General features: G+C 40.3%; 1 protein-coding gene across 1 annotated transcript in view; it reads right to left on the bottom strand.

Annotated features, from left to right (window-relative positions):
* cacna1bb (calcium channel, voltage-dependent, N type, alpha 1B subunit, b) overlaps window positions 1–26,272 on the bottom strand; it is a gene marked incomplete at its 5' end in the record, with an annotated part of 163,039 nt that overhangs the window by 76,357 nt on the left and 60,410 nt on the right. Inside the window, 5 exons of the mRNA XM_084572016.1 lie at window positions 705–794; window positions 2,505–2,594; window positions 2,698–2,813; window positions 4,566–4,669; window positions 22,499–22,686. Coding sequence (XP_084428142.1) covers window positions 705–794; window positions 2,505–2,594; window positions 2,698–2,813; window positions 4,566–4,669; window positions 22,499–22,686 — 588 coding nt within the window. The remainder of the gene's footprint in view (window positions 1–704; window positions 795–2,504; window positions 2,595–2,697; window positions 2,814–4,565; window positions 4,670–22,498; window positions 22,687–26,272) is intronic.

Genomic DNA, 26,272 nt, shown 5'->3' with positions numbered 1-26,272 from the left:
TAAAAGCATAAAATCATCTCAATAGTCCTTGAAATGTACCTGCAGCTGCTCATTAAAAAAGGGTTCCTGATACTTTGGTGCTATGCAGCAGAACTGCAGGCATTATGTGCAAAACAAGTGAGATGAGAGGTGGAATGTGACATCTATTCCCTTGGCACTTCATTTTATTGAAAACAGTCATTAGATAAGATGGTAGGAAAAAAAGTTGTTTTTAAATTGAAGGCAACAGAATGGTTTCAATTACCATGCTAATGCTTATTTCCAACCCACAGACAAGCAATTATGTGTTGTCTTTGTGCGGGACCATGAACTCCATTAATATTGAAAAGTATAATTCTAATATGCTGCTGGTGATTCTTACTCTCTCTGCTATTTTAAGTTAACAGACTAATTAGAAAAGTTAATTATACAGTTTTACCCTCAAGGTGATGTATTCTACAGCCAGGAGAAACAGATTTAGGTCTCTGAATCCAGATGTCTACATTATTAACATCTGTAGCTTCATGTTTTACCTCATGTTGTTGAGGTGACATGACATACTAATCTGATAAATGGAGGCCAGAGAGTCAGTGGACACGGAAGGTTCATTGGAGAAGACAAGCTCTTACTGAGGCTTTTGTTGTAAAGGTCGACTCTGAATAGACAGCATGTGTGGGTCAGAGGTGACCTGCTGGTGGCCATGGATGAAAAGATGTAAAATTTACCAACAGAGGAGATGTCTGCGAAAGGATCTTCCCCCTCCTCAGCACCAATCAGGTCATTCTTACCCTTCTTGACTTTGCCTCGCTTCAGGACTGTAAAGGGAACAGCACAGACAGGAAGGAAAATGATATATATGAGGCTTAAAAAACATTGCACTGCATAGTTTAATGAATGTGATGTAAAGTGAATAAGTAAATCATGGCAAGAAACCAAATTTGAATGGAAACCCCATGGCAGGATGTGTCTGTGGCACAAGAGTGAGCTAATTGGAAACTATGAATAGCAGGCATCAATCACATTTTTCATTTGGAGAGTTTCTGCCTTCTCACTTGGAGTCAGCCTTGGAATGAAAAACTGCCAGCATGACATGAATGTGATCATCATGTGACCTGAATGGTATTCCCGTTCAGAGAGCTAAAGCCCTGCACCTCGGCTCAGTGCTGTATTGGAAGAGATATTCACTTGTTTTAAAATAATAATTCTACAAACCTACATAGACCACATGTCAAGAAGATGTTCACAGTGAAGAAAGAATCAAGAATCTTTGGATTTGTGGGAGAAGCTATAGATCTATCACGGTTTAAGGAGTGCATGTAAAGTATGCTGAAAAAAATGCAGCAATTACCTCATGCTCTCTCATGTCTCAAAATGAAATACCCCGTCTGTCAAAAATATAAGACCATTCCCTCAGTTACTTTTCATGAAAAGACTTTTAAAATAATTTCTTCTGAGGCAGTCGGCTCTGAGTGACACTTTGCTCCACTGCTCATACCTGTCATTCATCCGACGAAGGCCACACAGGTATTTTACGCTGAGAGTGCCTTTTCCACAGCTGTGGACTCAAACGATTTAACCCTCCATTTGTAACTAATTGAGAAAATATATCTGCCGGCTGCTGTCACTTTCCTAGACTCATTACCATGGAAGAGTGCTAGGTGTCTGTTTACTGGAGGATGCATTACAGTGCGGACGTATGTGTGTGCCAAGAGGAGCGTGATATAGTGAATTTACTTTAACAAATTCAATCACCGTAAATCCCACTAATTAACCCTTGCCTTTACACCAGACCTAATGGACTGATGTGAGAAAGAAAGACAGAGACAGAAGTAACTGAATAACAGTTTGCTCTTTCTACGATAAAGTCAAGAGTATGGAGTAGAAGCCATGATATAACACTGTGATATCAAGCTCACTATAGGTGCTTATGTGGCAGCACATGTTCCAAGCTTTGGAACATATACAGCATATGCTCAAGAATCACATGTCACTTATCTAGAAGCCAAAGATCTTTACTGACACAGTTGACTTATGTACTGAGTATTGTTTACGAATATTTCTGTGGTTTATGTGTTTGATAAATAAAAAAAAACATACGGGAAGAAAATATATTTTGTCATTTTACTTACTGTGATGATTGAATTTTCTGTAAAATTGAGCAAAATACAGCATTCTGGATCACAGATGTTCACAAACTTTTGTTTGCAGTGTTATGTGCCAGAATATTTATTGGCTGCTGAATTGAGATCCTGGATTCCTGTCAGCAGTGTAATGTTACCAGTCATCGTATACTTCAACATTTGTATATGAAAGGTGAGTACAACATGTCCAGAGAGAAAACAAAACCAGATCGCATTCATGGCTGATGGTTTTGGAATGATTTATACGCAGCATATCAATGCTGTGCAAAATCAGTCTTTAGATGAAAGTGATGAGCCATACTTCTCTGTGCCTGGTTTACCATCGGCTTCCTGTGCTGATGGACCATGGTAAAGCAGGCAACAGATACTCAGCCCTGTTTTCACCTGGAAGGTTTTGTTTCCTCTTGTACCACGCACCATCCAGCGGAGATTTCTCCTCTGCAATCTCATCCTCCTCCTCCAGCAGCACCTCCTCTGCACAGAGTGAAAAGGAGAAAGAAAAGCAACTGTCAATTTGTCAGGCTTCTTACAACAAAACAGACACCTTCTCTCAAACTGTATGAGAGATGAGTCTAACCTGCTTTGCAGATCCATTCCAAGTATCCGGTGAGCTCTCTCTCAATCTGCTGCTGCCTGCGAAGCTTTAGGAACTCCTGCCTCTTCTCCACACGCTCTCGCTCTTTGGCAAATTCTCTGTTGAGACAGAAATTTCACACACAGAAAGAATGAACTTATGTAACATGTTTTTCATGAGACAAATTTGGATTTAAAGCTTAAAATGTAAACCTTTTTTGTGTCTTGCCATTTATTATTATTTTTCTGGCTGTGCAGAAATAAATGTGAACAAAATCTACATTTGTTGCAACAAATGGGGGGCACTGCATCATAGATATAGAGGTTGGTGCATGAATTGGAAGCTTACTAATGTTAGAGTTAAGATGACAGCTGGCAAGCTAATGTGGTAAGAACGAGGAAAAAGGCCACTGGCATAGCCGAAGCTATCAACAGATATTTCTAAACACTGATAGCTGGATGGAAGAAAACAGTATATGATATAATGCCATGACACACCAGAATACAGTTTCTATCATATATGTATCAGACATAGGATCACAGCATATGCACTTTCCTACTCACTTACTAATAGATTGCAAGACTTTTCTGTTGATAAGACTCATGCCACTCTTTGGTCTTTTCATATGTGTGATATGAAGCTATAACTAGAAGGACATTAGTTTAGCAAAAACACTGAAAGCAGGTGTTCTGTTTAAAGGCAAAAAAATAATCCACCACCAAAGGTTGCTTAAGCAAGATGTGCCATGTTAAATATTCAACCTTTAAATAAGAGCAGAAGGATTTTGTTATGTTAACTAACCAGGCAAGCTGGTTCTCTCTGTAGTTTATGCTAAGCTAAGCTAACTGCCTGCTGACATGTCTGCCTTGCCTCACATTAAATATTCAGGACCACTAACTAAAGTTCATCCAAGCATAGACAAACTTAGCATAGACTCAAAGAAGACAAGGAAGAGATGGCGTGATGAAATCACTTTTCCCAAAAGTAAAAGACAGGCACATGTGTAAGGGGGCAAGAAGCAAATACAAAATGCTTCTCCTTCAGCCGTGAGTTTCTTATGACCTACAGATTAATAATAACATTTATGTTTTCTTTCATTGAGGTTTTGTTGAGACAAGGGGCTGTGAGTCATGGCCGAGGAAAGACAGCTCTTTGTGACTACGACACAATGAGATGGAAAGACATGAGATCCAGGAGCACAGGGGAGCCGGAAGATTAAAGAAACAGAGTGCAGCCTTTTCAGGACACAAGAGGATGACAGGCAGACAACAGGAGGAAGGAAGCAAAAAGGAGAGGTGCTAGATGATAGAGAGGTCACTTGGTTTACTCAGTTCACCTATTTGTCCAAGAACATATACAGTACGCTGAGTTTGACTCAAGTTACCAGAGAAATAGCCACAAGCAGAAGCCAATAAAGGAGTGTGTTCAGATAAGCTGTTTAAGTATTCACAATAGAGACTCATTCAAAATTCATCGATTTTTGTTCCTCAAGCGTCTCATGTACTCAGTTTCATTACTGCTTGTTGCCTTCAAAGTTAGCAGATTTCACCTAAAAATTAGTAAAAGGACAAAATGTTCCTTTTGGAAACTCTGGTGTTCATTAACACAGAACTAATTATGTTTACCGTGTGTTTTACAGTAAACAGTGATCTCTTGCATGGTCAAATGTCTGCTATGCAAATGCGAAAATGAGCTGCTGATTGTAAAGCAGGGTCCTTTGTCAGAAAGTAAACACATAACATTTTAAACTAAAAAATCCAGGATTTTCCAGTTATAAAAATATACAGCTGTAAAGGTTAAATGTGGTCTACAATCAGACTTTATTACATGTAATGTGATCTTTTAAGTATTTATTAAACGAGATGACTTACCCTGATAGGACACCGAGCACCAGGTTGAGCATGAAGAAGGATCCAATGATGATGAGAGGGATGAAGTAGAGCCAGTTCCACATGTTTCCTACTACATCATTGGTCTGGACCCACAAACACAGACAACACAGGAGGAAAATACATTACATCTGGCACAAATAGAGCACAGTACTTTAATGGGCTTGTGGAGCATATGTGGAGCCATAAGGACAAGAGTTAATCAAATACATCAATAATGTTCAAACTAAGTTTACTCCTGTAGTGTGAATACTTCTTACAAATGCATTCATCTTCTCCTGTAAATAAAGGAGAAAAGATGAAGCATGGAAAGATGAAGCAGGAAAAACAATGCAAAAGGTCAGCAATACAAATAATTATTTTTTTATTATAACGTTTTAAAATAACTTATGGTAATTTGTCCTTTGTCCTTTAAGTGGGGCAGCTTGGGATCAGAGTGAATTGATGTTTTCCACCACACATTCCCATTTCCTCATGTACAGCTGCAAACAGAAATGTATTTTTCACCACCTTGAATGACTTAATGAAATCTTCTACCAACTTGGCTCATTAGAAAGCACCAACAACTTTTCAATTAAAAAATAAATAAATAACGACCCTTCACAGGACAAGCGGTTACAGAAAATGAATGAATGAATGAATAAATTAAAAAAAGCTCTTTGTCCTCTCAGTGAGAATCTAAAAAAACACAAACACACCAACTAATGTCACACTTGAATATAGCTCAGTCCTCTATCACTGCAAAACAGAAACGACTTAAAAGAGCTGTGAAACTTTTAATTTCAGCTGCCATGGCTCTGGAGTGATGAAGACACTTCCACACACACAGTTGCTTTTTCCTAGCCAATGAGCACCAATGGAAGCAGAAGCACCCACTAGTTTTAGCTAGTGAACATCCAAACAAACCATGTGATTATTGAACAACATTCAAAAGCCATGGCATTAACCCAGTGCTGCACCAGCCTCCGACTCATATGGCTTCAGGCTGGGTCGGGGGTTGAGGTCAGGGCCCTGTGGAGGCCAGTCCAGATGCTCTAAGCCAAACTGGAAAAACTGGCTTTGTGCACAGGGGCAAGTTAAATTAGGAAAGGCCCAAACGCAAACTATTGCCACAAAGCTAGAGACCACTGTGTTGTCTACAATAGTGTACTGAATGACATTTATTTTCATTTATATCCTAAGTATTTTTTGGCCATTTTATTTTAATAATAGCTTCTTATATGGAAAAGCTAGAAAAGTAAACTGGGATCTTTAGTATTTTGTGGATTTTATTAATGCTAAAAGGCCTTTTTTTTGTAAATATTAGTTCAGAGTTCAATAAGGAGGATCTGTTCTCACTTAATTCCTATTCCTTTCCAGTCCATTTAGGCAAAATGTCAGTCACGTAACTCTGGATCCTATATGCTCCACCAACAACAGCAGCTAGGTCAACTATGGGTCGTTACAATAAAACAGTCTTGAAACGGTCAGGCCAAAAAAAGTGCTTTATAAGACTCTGATAAAGTTCCAGATTTAGTTTTTATTCAGAATAATCCAATTTCAAAGTCCTCTGTACTTACAGTTGAAAATGTATTGTATTGGCAAGCCCCAAAAATGGTTGAGTACTTTTGTAGTGACTAAGCTACATAGGACTTATGTTCATGCTTGTTTCCCCCAGGTGACGTTGGGAGTCAGCACCCTCTGTGTCTGAGCTGTCTCCCACACAGTGGCCTGTAGGTAGGGGACAGACCTGCAGACAGATGAGCTGTGTGAAGCACAATGACATTTTGCAGACGCCAGTATTGAGGCGCCGCCTTACGCTGACTGTAATTGTGATGGGATGTTCACAGCAGCTGAATCAGCAGGCTGGAAATCTATATTATGCACCCGAGAATGTGAGATGAACGCACACAAATGTACAGTAGCACAGCCTCTGTCTCAGCTGTCAGAGAAGCAGCCGCCCACACACTAAGATGAATGGTTTACAGAAGCTTCACTGTATTGCTTGGCATCAGTTCGTTTTCTACATTTCCAGCATTTCGTCACTGTCTCATCATGTCATCACTCAATATTTGTTCTGTGTCTCTTCCTCTCAATCTCCACCCTTAACTTTTTAATGAATGTTACATGAGCATCCTTTCATCTTCTCTCTCTTCCTTAATTCAGTTCAGTTAATGAAGATTAAAGTAAGTAAGAACAATTCTTACATCTGTGCATTAAGGAACAAGTTGAATCTATTCAACAGAAATGTCCCAATACCCAGTGGGTCTGATACCTGACTTATGCACTTGTACACACAAAACAGCTCCAACACAACTGCACCACACCCTCATTTTACAGCAATGTACGGTAACGTTACGTTTTCATTTGTTGCGCATGTAGGCAGTGACAGCGGGTGGTGGTAATGCACCTCCAATCTGCTTAGCTTACTGCCAATAAAACCAATAAACCCAAAAGATGGTAGGCGGTAGAAGGCACAAGTTATGTGGCTCAAGTCTGGGTCTCTTGGCTCAGAGACACGTTGCCAATGTGGCAGCAGTCAGACCTAATATTTTAAACATTCGCCTCAGCCTGCTCCCACCTGGAAGTGTAGCTCAGATGGTCTAAAAAAAGACACCAGTAAGACATGCAGACCCACTGGAACAGCACATACTACGTGATAGCAGCATGTAGCATATGCAGAAACCAGTGGTATTTTTTGGGTCTCCACTGATTTCAAATGAAAAGTGAAAAGATACATCCACTAAACTACTAGACGAGACTACCTATTCACCACCAAATGACAGACAAAAAGGTTAGCAAGCATTTAGCTGCTAAAGAGTCAGATATTTCCCTTGGGAGTTGGTAAAGACAAAAGCAGCTGAAAGGAACGTTGGACTCTGTAACTGGAAATACATGACACAATAGATGAAATCACATACAGGCTCAAGGTTTTCTCTTGTTCTCACAATGTGTATCTATATGATCTTTAGTCTTCTCTCTGGATTACCGTGGAGGCCTGGTGAGGAGAAGAAATGATGTGGCAATACACTCTGTTATGTCAGCTTTCACTCCCTGTTGGCCGGAGAGATGGGACTACTTTGCTCATTTGTTGACATGGCCTTGGTTCTGACTAGCTGACTTCAGCTGAGCTTGCGCAAATGTTTTTCAGATTTTAAAACACAGCGAGGTACACTATATTACCAAAAGTATTCGCTCACCCATTCAAATGATCAGAATCAGGTGTTCTAATCACTTGGCCTGGCCCCAGGTGTATAAATTCAAGCACTCAGGCATGCAGACTGTGAAACAAGACATTTGTGAAAGAATGGGCCGCTCTCAGGAGCTCAGTGAATTCCAGCGTGGAACTGTCATAGGATGCCACTTGTGCAACAAATCCAGTCGTGAAATTTCCTCGCTCCTAAATATTCCACAGTCAACTGTCAGCTCTATTATAACAAAATGGAAGCGTTTGGGAAAAACAGCAACTCAGCCACGAAGTGGTAGGCCACGTAAAGTGACGGAGAGGGGTCAGCGGATGCTGAAGCGCATAGTGCAAAGAGGTCGCCGACTTTCTGCACAGTCAATTGCTACAGAGCTACAAACTTCACGTGACCTTCAGATTAGCCCAAGTATAGTACGCAGAGAGCTTCATGGAATGGGTTTCCATGGCCGAGCAGCTGCAGCCAAGCCACACATCACCAAGTGCAATGCAAGGCGTCGGATGCAATGGTGTAAAGCACGCCGCCACTGGCCTCTAGAGCAGTGGAGACGCGTTCTCTGGAGTGATGAATCACGCTTTACCATCTGGCAATCTGATGGACGAGTCTGGGTTTGGAGGTTGCCAGGAGAACGGTACATTTCAGATTGCATTGTGCCAACTGTGAAATTTGGTGGAGGAGGAATTATGGTATGGGGTTGTTTTTCAGGAGCTGGGCTTGGCCCCTTAGTTCCAGTGAAAGGAACATTGAATGCTTCAGGATACCAAAACATTTTGGACAATTCCATGCTCCCAACCTTGTGGGAACAGTTTGGAGCGGGCCCCTTCCTCTTCCAACATGACTGTGCACCAGTGCACAAAGCAAGGTCCATAAAGACGTGGATGACAGAGTCTGGTGTGGATGAACTTGACTGGCCTGCACAGAGTCCTGACCTGAACCCGATAGAACACCTTTGGGATGAATTAGAGCGGAGACTGAGAGCCAGGCCTTCTCGACCAACATCAGTGTGTGACCTCACCAATGCGCTTTTGGAAGAATGGTCAAAAATTCCTATAAACACTCTCCTCAACCTTGTGGACAGTCTTCCCAGAAGAGTTGAAGCTGTAATAGCTGCAAAAGGTGGACCGACATCATATTGAATTCTATGAGTTAGGAATGGGATGGCACTTCAGTTCATAGAATGAGTAAAGGCAGGTGAGCGAATACTTTTGGTAATATAGTGTATCTGAGGAGGAAGCCTGAGAGCACCTGGAATTCCTAGATTTAGGAGCTTGAACAAGCCAAATAAAACTGAGCAACCAGCGTGCTTTTGTATTAAATGTGTTTTCTACTAAACATGAGAAAAGAAAATGCAACATCTGGATTTTTTTTTTTTAATGTTATTGGGAATAAAACTCCAGATACTAAAGGAGTGAAGAAAAGTGAGAAAATTATAGATGAAAAATCTATAGTAAAAATTTATTGCAGATGAATGCTCAATTTACTTCTGTTGTGCATTTTTTTCTCTTTATAATACCAGATGTTTTCCTGGGGTCAAGATTGAGGAAATGAATGACCAGTATTAATCTTATGTATTACTTTTCATCTAGTACAGTCAGTCAAGTTAGTAGTGAGGTGGGATGCCAACTCCCTTGCTAGCAGATTAAACGAAACGGCCTCTCCCTTGTTAACCTGCTATCCTCTAGACGTAAAATGTGCAGGGGCCGAGGGGTTATTTAGTTTAACATGTTAGTCTTTAGTCATCAGTCCTTTCTCTGAGTGAGGTTTGTATTTGTAAGAATATACAGCCTGACCATGGCTCTGAAATATCAGTAGGTAACTGTGCTGCATGTATATTCATAAATCTACAGTGCTGAAGTAGCACAGAGATTTGTAATAGGCCCCCTTTATTTTCTCACCTATCTACCATCTTGGATCTACAACAAATACTCAATGGTGAGTTTTACTTTATTATTGTATACTATTAGACACTTAAGGTAAAGTTTATAGAAATATATGTAAAACAATAGACCTACACAACATATGCATTTAATGGCTAATGATTAACAGTAGTTGTGCTAAAAGCAAACTATAACTGTAAAGTGAAGAATTAGGCATTAATTAGGCTTTTAAAAAAATATGATATGACGACATGACATCAGCCCAGTAACGGCTTAATCATGCAGAAGAAACCAATGAAAGTGTCACATGTGATAATTTATTGTTTTATGTGATGTCAGAGTTTTTCTATGACCTTATGGCCTGTTCACATTTAGTTTGACATTTAGCTCCAAGCATCAGCTCAATCACACATTCTTGATCCTGAGTACATCGCTGTGTCCCGGACAATCACCTTCTATGCCACACAGGTTGTGAAACACATCAAGCTAAGAATATGTTGTGGTGTGCCATATGATCCAGGAATAAGAAAATAAAAGACCTGTACTATGGCTCCTGGGCACTATAGAAGGACATCCATCACTTTAATTTATCATATGTCACTTCTGCATGGAGGGTGTGATCCTGTATTCCATATAACAAACAGCCTCTGGCACCATCAGGCAAACACATCTGTGGTTCCATCTACATTGAATTTATATATTTAGACTGAGATTTAATCTATGTTGAAAACAGCAAAAGACAATAAGATAATGTCTGTTTCTGGTTGAGGCAGATTTTAAAATTAAAAATTCGCCTAAAGATTTTCTCTCAATGTAAGGAAGTACGTTCCATGTATGTGTCATTTATATGCTGATTAGTTCATTCTAGTGCAGTAAGGAGGTGCTATGCAACGAGATTAAACCACACTCATTGCACAGCGTGAGAGGAAATACAGGGCATATGGCAACCAAGGCCACTGGCTATACTAACTTAGTTCATTACTAAACTGCTGATGCACTAGGTTGCCTTTAGCAAGGTACTTCTAATGACACCATATGTTGTTTAAGTATAATTTTGGGAAAACAAATATAAAAGTAAAATTTTGTTATGAATACAGTGTGCAAAGGGTCTAATGGATCAGTTTTCATGTTTCTTTCCAATTCTCAAGCATGGCCTAGAAAAAGGAGAAGAAACAAATCCAGTTGCTTTGGTCGACTATCAGAAAAAAGAAAGAAAGAGAACGACCAAAAATGGATTTATGGTCCACTGATACTTTCTAAACCACAGATCTGCTTACTGTCAAAACTAAGCATGGAGTAGCAGTATTCAGTTTTTGTCCACTATACTGCAAAAAACTTCCCTGCGCTGTCATTTAAATCAAGGTTTCAGTTTCAATCAGATATATTAGATTCGTCTCAGATGATCATTTATATCTTGCACTGCATCATCGCTCCATTGTAATTGCTATTCTCTGTCTTATTAGGTTTTAACTTATTTCAATATCGTTATCTATATTACTTTTTAAAATCCTATTTATATTCTTCTATTATGTTTTTATAGTTTTGAATTTTCTTGTTGTTGAAAAGTGTACAATTGAACTTGCCTTGGCAGGTTGTGGTCACACCCTCCATTTTGCTGATATCTAATAAATACATTTGGCTAATGACTTACATCCAATGAGTTTGGCGTTTTTGTCCGAGTTCACTTGATCTCATTATTCAACCTCAGTTATTCCTATTAGTCGTTGCTGGCTGACTGTTCTGAAAGGAAAAAGCAAAAGCTGCCACAAAATTTGAGTCATACATCAAGCAGTTACAGGGTGACAGTGTACTCCCACTCTCAGCTTACAGAGCTGCCATCGCACACACACACACAAACACACACAAGGAAATCCTGCTGAAATGAAGACAGCCACTTTGAATCAATCGAGCAACTCTTTACAGTCAGCAGGAAGAAGTGACTGTGCTCTGGTGGCACAGAGAGTAAAAGTCTTTAGAGAACGGCACAAAGACGAAGAATACATCAAAACATCTCTGGGTAAACTGAATATGAGACTCTAATCATCTCTCTCAACTTTATTTTTCTCTTGTGACTTTGATTCATTTTCTGCAGGCTAATTTTAACCATTCAGTTGGACTTCAAAAGGCTGACCATTTAGCTGCTCACAGCCTTCTTTATGAGGAGTCTAACACAGAATTCATCAGGTGGACACCAGTTGACTTCACATGAATGATCATGTTTCTGTGTGTGGGTTTAATGTGTAAATATGTTGGCTAAGACATTAGACATAACAGATTGTTCTCAGTAGCCAATGTAATGTATACAAAAGACTTAATTATGATATGTCTCAACGTATCACATTGCTATTTTTTTGTACTCAAAGAAAATACACTGAACTCGATAACTTCAGTAGTTTTTCTATAGTCGACTTTTGTTCACTGAAGTTCAAGGATTTACAGACACACAGATGATTGAATAACATCATGGCTGTCCTTCTGTGCTGCTCTATTTTTACAAGAATCTGACGAGCCCTGTGACTGTTCTGACAGCGCAAGACGCTGCCCTGGCAAGGTCAAGGTGCACCTCACTCTGTGACTCACGGGGCTCTAATGAAGTGAGTGGAAAAGAGGCCTGTGACCCCTTTCAACCCACACACACATTACACACTCAAACTCAAATCTCAATTAAAAGGATGCTGCCCAGCAAGATTGTAACTAGCACTATAAATCAATACATGAAAACATAATGGAGAGCAAGAACTGGTAACTTTCTGGGAGACACACAGTTGAAGGGAGGGAAGAAAGCCCTTTTTTTCTACCACATTCAACCACAGTGTTATGTAGCTGTCAGTGATTGTGACTGTTAGACTGTCCATGTCAGCACACACCCAAATTCCTGCAGGCCCTCTTTGGATGATTTCAATACGGCTGCAAACTGCCCTAGTCCTCATAGACTCCTACTTTTGGAACTTCAGATGCTCTAAAGTAATCTGAACAGGTTCTGAGGGGGGTTCTTGTTCAATTCTAGATCACTGGGGCAGCCAGTTAGCTACCGATCAAGATATTCCTGTAAAACGCAGCAGGTCAGGAACAGCTGAATGCACCGACCATGCTTTCCATGGTTTACGGGAACATGGCTTATTTCACTGAGAGCATAAATGATCATTCTGCTGCTTTCAAAGAGAGAGATGAGCAAAATGACAATGACAGTAATCTAATTGAAACAGTGATTCATGTGAATGCACCCATTGTGTAATTAGTGCCATGGTCGAACAGTAAATGCTTTAATTAAAGTTCCCTTTACATCCGAAGCTGCTGAACTGATAAATGGCAACCATCTGTTGATGATCACTGTGGAGTATATATACAAACTTACAGATCAGTACACCTGTCCATGAATACTGTAGCTTAAGTCATTTCTGACTGGTACATGGTAATACATGATGTCACCTTTCCCCAATAGGACCCTCTCCACTTCAAACCAGTAAGATAAAAAACACTAATGTAATTATATCCTTTTTTTTCCCGGCCAGACGTCTGAACATGACACAGCAGAGGTAATGCGAGCAGCTTCTAATTTCATTGCAGTCACTGGGAGAGACAGAAGAAATATAATAAAATCAGGAGCCATGAAATGAAGATTGCCACATTATCAACGCTGAGAAACCCCCCACACATCCTGCTGCTGCAACAGTGTCACTGAGCTAAAGAAGCATTCACAGCGGGAGTCACTGCACTGCCTCGCTGTCTTTTGCAGATTACTGTCATGGCATTACTCCTGAAAGAGACGAAAAATGGTGGGATCGAGACGAAGTGTTAATTGTTGCCTTTTGTCATCTGAATACATGTTTTTATTGTGAACATTTACATCAAAAATACAAGCTATCGTGATATACAAAACTCTGAATCTATTATAATTTGCATGAAAACTCCAGACGGCCTCCTGTGCTTATTTCAAGCTCTATATTTTTATTCTTGGACTGAATTAGAGTAGCTTTGCATGACTCCCAATTAAATAACCGATTGTTTATCTCATACTGTCGGCTATTCACCACCTCTGTCAGTCTGCCTGTTTAAGTCTTTGCTTGCTGCTTTGTGAACCAACTAAGTAACAGCAATTTCCTGTTCTTGATGGAATGGAAACCTTCATGCCACTGCTAAATATCAAGCTCATTACACCTACTGACTGTATTTTGGAGTGCATTAAATGAGCATAATATCACTCAAGTAGATCGTTTTGTGAGAACGTGTGCGTACTTGTCATTCACAAAGAAGTGGTTTAACTTTATGTGATTGTTGGACCTGGTGCAGGTGACTGTATATATAAACCTGTAACAAGCTGATGTCAGCTCAGCAGGAAAGTGGGAAAAATTCTGGGAACAAAGTGTTGGAACCTGAGCTTTTGGCTCACAGGGATTACTTTTATTTATGTTCACCTCATTGTTAAAAACTTTGACCATGTTTAACACTATATGCAAATATGCAGACCATAAAAGGTAACCAGTACTACAGCTGCCTTTGCAGGTCAAAGCAACTTTTTCTTGTAAGTGAATTGTATGCATTTAGAAACTGAGTTATGTCGGATATGTATTCTTTTTATTTTGGTCTGGTAATTTGCATAGTCTTTATTTAGCAGCAAGAGAATGACATGAAGCAAAGGTCGGTCCTGTGCTGGAAGTTTAACATAGGACTGTTGAGGGAATACCCACATGGCATGTGCACTAACCACTCAACCATTGGGTCAGGATGGACCCAGGGAAGGACCGTTATGTTCCACAAACTCAAAACTCAGGACAGGTTGTTTTCTTCTAATGACCACAATCTTGACCTAACTTTAACTGACCAGTTATTCATTAAGCATGCCAAAACCACTTCCTAACCTAAACCAAAGCAGGATGAAAATTTTGTCAGAGCTGACAAAGATGATCTGACCTAGTGGCTGCGGATAACGTGGCAACAATATCTAAAAATAGTTACAGTATATGAAAGTGAAGGCGAAGGTGAGCTTGTTTTGCACTGGAAAGAGATAGGGTGTTATAGTGTGTATAGGGTGTTATTATAGAGTGTATAGTGTACCAATAAAAATGATATAGGTAAAGACAAAGCATAACCATGTCTTCAGTAATCTGTCTGCTTACTAAGATCTAGATTTCACCTTGAAAAGTGACTTATCACACCAGGTGAACTTCGGAAAATGTATGCGAGTGAGGAAATCTGAAGGGAAATCCAGAAAATGACAGAATGTGGAAGAATAACTCATATTATATATATCGCTGCATGGGTCTGAACTATTCTGGATCTGTATTTCACCATAATCTTGCCTCCAGCTACATATCAGTAACATCCAGCATGAGGTTTAGTTGTTGAAGACGACACTGATAGGGAGAGGATATTTTTCTCAACTCAAAGCGCTCTGCAGCAGCTGGCAACGTTTGGATCATTAGCATAAGCTGAAATCTCTCTTCATTTGCACTGCTTCCCCTTTCCTCTACTTGGTTCATGCTTATAACATCAAGAAACAGACCCCACTTGGTGACATTTTCTCTCTCCTAGACTCTTGGTGGGTGCAATGACTTCACATACATCAGGGCCAACCGTCTTGTGATATTCTTCAAGCCATAAAGAGAACTATGTTCAAAAAAGTAGCTGCCTCATTATTATCAATCTGGACATTTTTTATTTATTTTTTTGTGATACTGTATTGATCCCACAACGGAATCATCTCTCTGCATTTTGACCCATCCAGTCATTCACAGTGGTGAACAGTCGGAGCAGTGGGCAGCAGCCTCTCAGGACCGCGCCCGGGGAGCAATTTGGGGGTTAGATGCTTGCTCAGGGCATGGACATGGCGGGAGTTGAACCTGGGACCCCCCGGTCCCAAGCTGCACCTCTGACCACTACTCCACAACCCCCCTTTTGTTGATTGATTGTGTTGATGCATTGTGTGCTACAGGGCATGTTGGGAAAAAAACCTTCAGACAATTACACATACGTGATAGTTTTTAACCATTCTTATTACATGCAACCTCTATAACTGAGATCTAGCACGTGTGTGAAACCATGGCAAAACATGGTGCAAGAGACAGCAAATCCAGCAGTTCTTAGTACTTTCACAAGTGTATGTATAATGTCTATATAACTGTCTGTCTGTGGACAGGTGTGCAAAGGCAGAGTGCAAAGATGGCTGAGGGCCAAGAACCCTTTGGTGTTGCAGCTGGTGTGATCCACTTGCAAGATGGTTGCTAATTGCGCTGAGAGAACACTTACGATGGACTGCCTTCAGCGCTGTCCTACCAACGGACATTGGGTGCCTTACATCCATTAAAGTGTAGTGCACAGCTGCTTCCTACAACATTTCTATGGGACATTTACAACCACAGTGTCGGTGAAGTGGTTCAATTGCAGTAGTTTAAGTGTATTGTTTGTGCCTCAAGTGTGCATCATGCACATTGAAGCAGCTGTTCAGGTATAATTTTCAGTGTCACCATAATCCAGGTATATTTTTTCAAACTTCAGTGTCGGCAAACAGGATTTGGTTTGTATTTAGGCTCCTCACTGGTATGTGTAACAGCATGCTTACACTGTCAAAGACTTCTTCCGCTCTACAAGGCTGTTTCGAGCACACCGACTGGAGAGTGTTTAAAGAGAGCTCGGACCTGGAGGCTTATACGTCATCTGTTCTGGACTATGTGCAGCTCTGCACTGATGCTTTTCTACCCACCAAGACCATCACGACTTTTCCAAATCAGAAGCCGTGGATGGACAGCACCGTGCAGCCGCTGCTCAAAGCCCAGGATGCTGCCTACAGGTCCAGTGACAGGCTACAGCAAGGCCTACAGTGAACTTAAAAGGGGCATTCAGCTAGCTAAACTCAGGTACAGGCAACACATTGAGGAGCATTTTGAAAACAACACCACATGCAGCATGTGGAGAGGCATCAGGACAATAACAGACTACAAGTGCAGCAAACAACAGGTCAGCCTTGACCCCACCCTCCCCAACACCCTGAACAGGTTCTTTGCACACTTTGATACACCTGGCTGTGAAGAAACTAGGCCTCTTCCCCAGATGGAGGAGCAACATCAGCCTTTTGTCCTGCAGCTTCACCAAGTGAGCTCCTCCCTGAGGAAGATTAAAATCAACAAAGCTGCAGGACCCGATAAAGTGGCAGGACGCACCCTGAGTCTATGTGCTGACCAGCTGGCAGGTGTTTTTCTGGACATTTTCAACCTGTCTCTGCAGCTGGCCACAGTTCCTGTCTGCCTCAAGTCCTCCATTATCGTACCTGTACCTAAAAAGTCAGCTGTCACCTGCCTCAATGATTACCGCCCGGTCACTCTGACCCCAGTAATCATGAAATGCTTTGAGAGGATCGTCCTAAAGCACATCAAGGACGTCATCCCTGCTGATGTGGACAGCCATCAGTTCGCCTACAGGGGAGCCGAGGATGCAGACTCCATAGCTCTGCACACAGCCCTGTTCCACCTTGAGCATCCTAACACGTACACCAGGATGCTTTTCGTTTTCAGCTTTTACCACCGTCATCCTGGACAAGCTGACACTGAAGCTTCATGACCTGGGACTGTCTGCTTCTATGTGCCTGTGGATCAGGGACTTTCTTACCAACAGACCTCAGGTGGTGAGAATTGGGGACCGCACATCGTCCACATTGGTCCTGAACACAGGAACGCCGCAGGCTGTGTGCTCAGCCCATCTCTCTTCACACTCTTTACGCATGACTGTTCTGCCATCCATCCCACAAACACGATTGTGAAGTTTACTGATGACACCACCGTGGTGGGTCTCATATTGGATAATGATGAGACCATTACAGACAGGAGATACGACACCTGACAGGGTGGTGTTCAGACAACAACCTTGTTCTGAACACTGCTGCACGGCACAGGACGGGGGGGACTTAGCCTGGGTGATAAGAACTGCACAGGGGATTGTGGGGGGTCCTCTCCCAGACTTGGACTCAGTCCATGCAAACCGGGTCTGAAAGAGGGCCAGCCGGATTGCTGCAGATCCCACCCACCCGGGCCGTGGACTGTTTGTACCTCTCCCTTCATGGAAAAGGTACAGAAACATCAGAACCAAAACCAACAGACTGAGAGATACCTTCTCCGCCCAAATAAATATTCTTGATTCTTGATTCAAAGCCGCTTCTATTGTTAGTGTAAATGCACCTCCATCATCACCACTCCCTTCAGCTGCAGAATAACATGGCAGACAGAAGTGCTTCGTTCCACTACATCATCTGCTGGGACACCACGGGGTATTGTGACATGGCCTCACCAGAGGAGGTGAAGTTGTGAGGGAAGGGGGGGGGATGGATGGCAGAGAGGAAGCAATGAGGAAAGAAGAAGTAGAGAGAGTAAGATAGTAATGAGGGGGAGGATGGAGAGAGGCACTCTGCATTTTCTTTTACGCCATTAGAGAAGAAGGTCTGAGCGATGCCCCTCAAGGCAGAGGCAGCACAGTCATCAATCTGCGAGGTCAAAACTGGGTTACAGGAAAGTATAATCTACAGAAAATAGCCCCCGCCTGAATGCTGTCCTGTCCATTCTAAGAAGGCATCTACATTTGCAGATCCAGGATATTAAAGGTTACATGACATGCATGCACGCTCCGCTAAATCCATCTTCCATTTATTTATTTATTTATTTATTGCATTTTCGGCAATTTTTAATTTTGTATTTCTTACTGTGTTTTTAATAAGCACACATTATCTTTATTCTGGGCTGCTATTTTTATTTTTATCTTATTTTTATTTTTCTCTATCAGGACAACCAGTTATTTGTATTCTTTTTATCATTATTTACTCTGCTTCTGATGTCTTTTTATTTATAACTTGTACTTGGACCCAGACCTTATCACGTTACTCCTGCTATATACTATTGCTGTGTGAATGGTTGTATGTCTAGATGGTGGACTGTAGAAACTGAATTGCCCTTTGGGGATTAATAAAGCTTTCTGTATCTGTATCTGTATAAATTCACAAAAATACACATATGGCTCTTTTCTGATACATAAGGGCTTGGTTTCTGCCACAGTTTCACTCTAAGTCAAGTTCCATGTTTCAGAACTGTCTCTCGTATCTCCCCATCTACCCACCAGATGTCTGACTTTGGTCTTCACTCAGTCTGCCACACCAACCTCACCTATGAAATGATCATCTTTCCTGTGAATATACAGATTGTTCTTAAACTGTCTCTACCTAGCTGAATCAAGATCCACCTCCCTGCTCTACAGTTACAAGCAATGGCAGTGATGATAACATTTTTCTTTCCTTTAATGACCATGTAAATTATAAAAAAAATAACCCTGCTAGCATATAAAAGCTTAAGGTGAATGGTTAGCTTTTATATGCTAATGAAGAACATACACCAAAACACACATTCTATTCAATCATGGTCCTAAAGTCCACTACAATAGTTTCTAATCTTCCATTTGTTAAGCACAAACTTTGGGAAAACCTTTGTGGAGCTCCAGGACATTTTGGCTTTGCTTGGATGTTGAGTTACAGGAACTTTCTGTACTGTCAATCTAGGCAGTCCAGAAAACATGGCAGCATTTCACAGGAACTACAGCAAAACTTACAAATGTATTAACCCCACCTGCAAGGATTACTGTATTTTAACATGTTAATCTGTTAGAACCAACAAGTCCTCAAAAACATTTAGAGAGAACCGCTAGAGTCAAGGAGAAAACAATATGAACAGAATAGAACATGTTCAAGCATATTACATATGTTTTACTGCACTATGTATCATACTGGGCCTAAATAGCACCAGAGTTCTTTAAAGGTCAGGTTATTTAGCATCTCATCAGTGCGTGTTATGCAAGCAATAAATCTGTGAGGTGTTCTGTTAGAAAAAGTAACAGAGGAAAAGGAGTAGGAGGTCCAGGCAAAGCGTGTTCAACCAACGTCTTCACAAAAATCTTGACAAACAAGATTGAGACTGATGAAGCTACACAAGTAGTTGTAGGATGAATTATAAAATGACAAGTCCATAGCTGCCATAGTCATTACTGCAGAAATCCTCCCCACTACAGCTACCTCTGGATCAGTTAGAGCTAAAAAATAAATAAATGACTCCCATTTCCAACAAAAAATAAATTTGATTTATCAGGTTATATTTAACCTTACTCCAACTTTCAGCTCAGTCTCATGAGAGTAGAGAACTCACAAAATGTACTTTCGGAAATTAAAAGTGATTTGTGTCCTTGGACACACATTTTCCATTCGTGGCTTAATTATTGTAAATAGTAAACAGACAGATGTCAGAAAGCTGTTATACCTCAGTGACGTTCTAGGGGGAAAACACCATTAAAACACCTTCCAGTGAGCTCATTACTGTGTGCACCTCAAGAAAAAAAACACGGGAAAACATGAACCTAGACAGGGCAGAGAGAAATTTGTGCCAACGTAGCCAAATAATCTGCCATGCATGTAAATTGTTTTTTGTCATGGAAAGGAATCAGGTAAAAGATGAATTAAGAGAATAAAACCAGAAAAGACCAGAGGATGGAATTAAGCAGTACAAAAAGAAAGACTTGGTGGGATAGGTGCACAAGAAGGATCAGAAGGAAGGGCTGAAATACATAATGTCTTGACAGAAAAGGAGTTCTCAGAATGCAGTAAATAAGGACTGCAGCTCTTAGAAAAATTAGCCTGAAAATACTATGGGAGATGTGTTGAGAGAAATGACGAAGAGCAAGAAGAAAAAAGGGGAAAGGTGGCTCTGAAAGCGCTCTCCTGGGAAGTGAAACTACAAAGAAAGGAATTAGAAATAAGGCAGCAAAAGTTAAAAGAGGGACAGAAGGGGAATGTAACCAAATCCGAAGCAAAATTAAATGTGGCTTTACATTAGGCTTCAATGTACTTCTCATAATAAAGGCTGATAAGTTATGTTTTTACCTCACAAGTCAATGTCTATGCAAAATGTGCCAAAGCCTTTCAACTTTCCACATTTTTTGGTCTTTAGCTGGAACTCTGAGCTGTGTTCCCTCATGTAGCAGGTACAGCAATGTTTACATTTTTTATTTGGTAGAAATGATAAAACATAAGGTTCTGGGTCAATGAATCATTGTGGGATTGGCTCAGACACTTTGGTTCTGCTTGGCTGAACAAGCAACACGCTTTAGGGAATCTGGCTTTTCTTTTTGAATTCTCGTATCGTGTGTTTTTAGAAGGCACTATCATGCTTTTGACGTCACTGAAAAACCAGAGAGGTCCTGCTATTTAGATAACAAAAACAGTTTGGGTTGGTAATAGAGACAAGTACTAAAACCTGTAAGGCTGGGGGGGTTAATCCAGTGACCCAGTTGTCTAAGTCACAAGCTACATAGCCGTAACTTACAATGTTATGTGACATTCAGTCCGTCTTTCTCCTTACATTTCTCCAGTCAAACAAAATGCGATAATCAAAGAAGATCAATAAATGTTATTTCAGAGGAAAAACTACAACAAACGCAAAATAAAAACTACCATGTTTGTGTGCCTTTGTTTCCACATTCAATACCAGCATAATGTGCATATTGGAAGTAGTATTCATTAAAATAATTTATGTTCACATTATGATGAACAATAATTCTCTTTCTAATTGTCAAGTCATCATCTGTGGGGTGTTGCACAGTCTTGGCTCCACTGCTTTATTAATTTGTGCTCTGATTTGCCCATTTTTCTTGTGGACTGATATATTTCTGCTTTAACACAAATTGCATTCAGACCTATGTGTCCAACATTTCCATGCAGTTTTCAAAGCACCGTCTCATTTCTGTTGAATGAAAACCTACCTGTTCAGTATCTCCAATAATCAGTGCCCTAAGTGCTACATTCATCATGTTAGCATACACTTGTTTTTGTTTTATACCACTCTTTTGGCTTAATATGAGCATAGGCATAGTCTTTTAACAGGCACATACAGTACATGGACACCAACACTGAAGTGTGTCCACTGAGCTGTTGAAGCTATATTACCATGCAGAGACCCAGACTGACACTGACTCATTGATGTAGGCCCCTGTTAACCTGTCCACCACTTCTCCTACAGTACACTGGCTTACACCATCCACTCTCACAGTAAAGATATCAAAGATGAGATATTCCGAGGTTGGCAGATTTATGAGTAGTGAATGTCAAGTTTAAATCCATAAACCAGTGTGAACCAGAATTGAATGATTATCGCTCTCCATTCAGTCTCCAGCTACCCTAAAGGTGCCCTTCAGCAACAAACCATTCACCAGGGGAGCGTCTCAACACTTACAGCTTTGTGACAGGCAGCTCCCATCAATGTGTGTTTCCATATCAATGTTAAGCACATGTGTGGTTAAAAAAAAAAAAAAGAAAGAAAAGAAGACGCATGCTCAAATACATCCAATTCTGAGGGAACCATTTGTTTTAAAGGACATCTAAAATGCCCACTAATTGTTCGTATGGGGGCTGAAATATTTATTGAACTAAGCTATCACTGTAAAGCATGTCCTGGGGGTGACACTGGAGGAAAGGCTATGAGCTCATTAAAATCAATTTGTCTTATTTCAATGCACATGGTTAACTGATTTCTGCTTATGACAGGTATGTCATAACAGTTTGGTGATATTTATCAGATTTTGAAAATGGTAAGTGTGGGGACATTTTTACCAGAGGTTGTGAGCAGAATTATGTCATTATTTCTTATAACAGGCAAAGGTGTTGGTCCAGGGGAAAGGTTGACCTGAGTGTGCATTGGACAAATTCACCCAAAAACACGTCAAATAAATAAATTAAATGAGAATTAAGGGAAGAACAATCTCAAACAAAAGAAAAGAATAGAAGAAATGAATATATAATGTACTACGGATGTTCAGAGTTTTTGATGTCAAGACTCACGCTGTAGAGGATGTCCACCCAGCCCTCCATGGTGATGCACTGGAACACAGTAAGCACTGCAAACAGGATATTGTCGAAGTTTGTGATACCGAAATTGGGTCCGGTCCAGTACTCTTTGCATTCGGTGCCGTGAGGACAAGTTCTGGCTGGGGGCTCCAGACCACAAGGCCAGTCAACAGCTCGCTCCCCTGATCAAAAGAGAACAAAAGTGAGGAAGCAAATGGGTTTTGATGAGGTTAGTTTTCTTGAAATTTCTTTTTCTAAAAAAGCTCTCAAACTAAAATCCATATCTAAAATGCAGGTACACAGTGTTCTGTATGTTCTTAAACACTTAAGCTATTAGTTACTACAATGCCTTATAATACCCAAAAGATTTCATCAGTGCATACATTTTAGTGAGTTTAGATTTCTTAGAACTGTAGCTAGGACAGAACAATAGCCAAGTGTCCCAGTAGCATTCAGCTAACTCCAGCTGCCTACTGTTGTTCTATTGATTCCCATGGCTTCCTACCAATCAGTCAGAGCCTGTTCAGTTTCAGCTTAAGTTACTGTCATGAAAAAAACATCAGCATCAGACCTGAACATGTACAGTAGACATTCCCTTGCTCAAGACACCTGAGATTCCTGTGCATTCAATTAAAGCAGTGGACCATTCTTGTGGAACTTACAGCTGCATCTACAGCATCCTGCACACTGTAGGACTCACAGTCAGTGATGCTGATGTTACACACACACAGATATGAGTATGTCCAGGTTTGGAAATGATAAAGTCTTTTCCACATCCTTCCTGAAGCATCTGTCACATCTTTCCTAACTGAGATGCTGGACAAAGAACATCCAACAGGATGAGTTGTGTGAAACAATAAACACGCAATTTGATCAAGCTCTGTTGTATTGTGCTGCTTTGTAAAAAATGTGTTTTCAAGTTTAGTCAGCTTAGTGTGGATGTGGAACTAAACTAAACAAGATGGGTCTTATTTTCCAGACATTATGAAGTGACAGAGAGACGATAGTACCAGGGTACATGCAGGGAGCTCAGAGTTTGTTTAAAGGATGTGCTGGCACACATGACAGCAGATGGGGATCAAAATAAAGAATAAATATGCTGAGTATAACAGATGCCTCGTGCACCCAGAGTTTCATGAGAGATAGTGCCTCAATCACAAGCTGTGCCAAGTTTTAACGATGATTTGCAGAGCCAGACTGCACAGCCAACATCCCTCTGGTGTCACTCCAGTAAAAAGTGTCCTTTCCTTTATACTGACAGGTGCCGTGTCAGCTGGACTCGGTGTCCAGGCAAGATAATGGAAACCTTGGTTTGGTTTTTGTTTTGGTTATACTTCTTTACTGGAATTAGGAAGTTAGGGAAAAATACATAAAAAATAATAAAATAGAATAATAGAGACAAAAATCAGATGGGATCTAGGACATATTTTACAGCGTTTCAGTGTCTCTCTTGTGACCTGAGGACCTTAAGATAGCTATGTCATCTCGTTTTTAGACTTTCTTCTCTCATATACCCTTCTTTTGATTGGTACAATGTTAAGAGTGTTACTTAAATTTGTTTTTTTATATTGTATGTCTGGTTTACCCAGCACCCAAGGAGCTGTAAGGAGCTCTAAATATGATTCATTTTACTCCATTAGTCACATGGAGATGAACATCGGATGTAGTTTGGAGTAAATTTAATCAATAATTAATACGTTAATGTAAATCTGCAGAATACCATAGAAGTTCTTAATTAATTTTGGTCTTAGTTTATAATGTAATTAAGGTCACAAGGGAAATTATCCAGTGTAGTCCTTCTGTTTATTAGTTGCTCAGAACTATTTGCTTATTATTTATCTGAAGGCAAAGTCTCCAATGGCAGAATGAAAGGGAAGAGGAAAGGATGAAGAGACCAAGGTTTTGAATTTGCAGCCACTGAATGTTGATATATTCAGACATGTTAGTCTAAGGTCTTTATGACTCTATCCAGCTTTAACCTCATATGACTCACTCATTCATACAAAAACAACAACACAGCAGGCCTCGTATAGACACTTGTTACCAGCGCTGCTCAGCTTAATCAAACCCTGCTGTGTCTCTGGGACAAAAATAACTCAATAACAGACATACTGTACCATTAGCAGGCTGTCACAGCTGATCACGCCACTACAAGCACACTTCCTGGGTTGGAACATACACATACACATACACATATTTTACAAATGGCCCATCCAATAACCCTCGTCACGCCTTCACACTCTATGTGACACCAGCAGCGGGGAAATAAAGCCTTCTCATAATTTTTAGCACCACACTACACAATGGGTAATTTCAGCCAAGTAGCCCGACTGTTTTCTATAATTACTGTAACGCTGCAGAATAATATCAACACCGTAATAGCTGCCTGCCTTTGATTTATCAGAAATGGGTTTGGCTGCTATGCCAACTCACACACAGGGCAGGAGACAAGCTCCTTGCCCTTCAGTTTGTAAGCTTGCACTGGATGACCTTTGTGTGAGTGTTTCTATCTCTCTTGAAATGTAAAAAAATTCCATTTGCAGATTCTTGAAACTTTAAACAAGGCATTTATTTGATGAAGAATTTATCTGTGGAAAAAGGTTTTTTTTTTATTTATTCTCACCAAAAAGTCAAAGAGACATTTTAAGGACATTGCTCTTTGCACTTTTTCTCAATTCTACCGATTTTCTTTAGAATAAAAGTGTAATTTGGAATGTGGAAATGTGATCCTCATTACAACACAATTTCAGTGTATTCTAGTCCATCAGTTGAATGGTCATAACTTCTACAATCCTAATGAGTGGACATACAGACACAAGCAGAACTTATGTCATTTTAGTTTATGACTGATTGTTGAACATATTTGCAATTGCAATTAACAACATAGTTCTAAGTGACAAACTTTTTGCAGAATTTGTTTTAATGTTTGTTTTTCAACTGTACTAAATGGATGCATTTCTTTGGCTGTGTACCATTACACATTATATACCAGTATACATTACGATGTCTGCTAGCATGAACCATCCGACACATTCATATTTAGACACTCGTCCAAAATCTTGTTGAAAGGTCACCAGCACATTGGGAGAGGTGTTTGGTGTCTTTGATTCGTTGTTTCAGCAGCTTTCACCAACAGTTTCTCCCTTTTCTTATGGCTTAAAGCTTAAGTATACAGCGGCGCACGATACAGTGTTTGGCTTTGTAACTATATTTATGATGTTAATGTCCATAAATACTCATCTAAACACGGCCGGTCGGAAAGTTGTAGACAAGTTCCTCAAGATGAATTAATTGACTAATTCAATTTTAAACCAAATCAGAAGATGAAGACACAACAGGATGTCATTAAAACAGTGCCAGTCAAACCTCAAACAATGCACGATGATGTGAAATAATGAAATATGACATATCAGTTTCATCCAGTTGATTTAGGCAAGTTAATGGTAACAATTATACAAATAATGACTCTATTACTTAAGCAATTACTACAGTTTTTTACTTTTTATTACAATATATTCGCAATGAGCACTACTTAAAAAAATATGAGAATGTTCAGGTTTAGAAGCTGCTTTGTGACCGTAAGGCACCTAAAAGCACCTAACCCAACAAACTGCTGGCGCTATTCTAAATATGCTCACTACTATGTGGACAAATGGATGAGTGAAATGCAGCACATTTCAATGTGCAGGATTAATAGGGATAACAAAAGTTCTAAAATGTTGTGCTCCACGGGAATAAAGTTGACATGGATGACTACGTTGCTGTCCT

This window comes from Chelon labrosus, assembly GCF_963514085.1.
Source record: "Chelon labrosus genome assembly, chromosome: 22".
NCBI classification, from domain to species: domain Eukaryota; kingdom Metazoa; phylum Chordata; class Actinopteri; order Mugiliformes; family Mugilidae; genus Chelon; species Chelon labrosus.
Note: the sequence above shows the minus strand (reverse complement) of the source record. Positions and strands in the feature narration are given on the sequence as shown.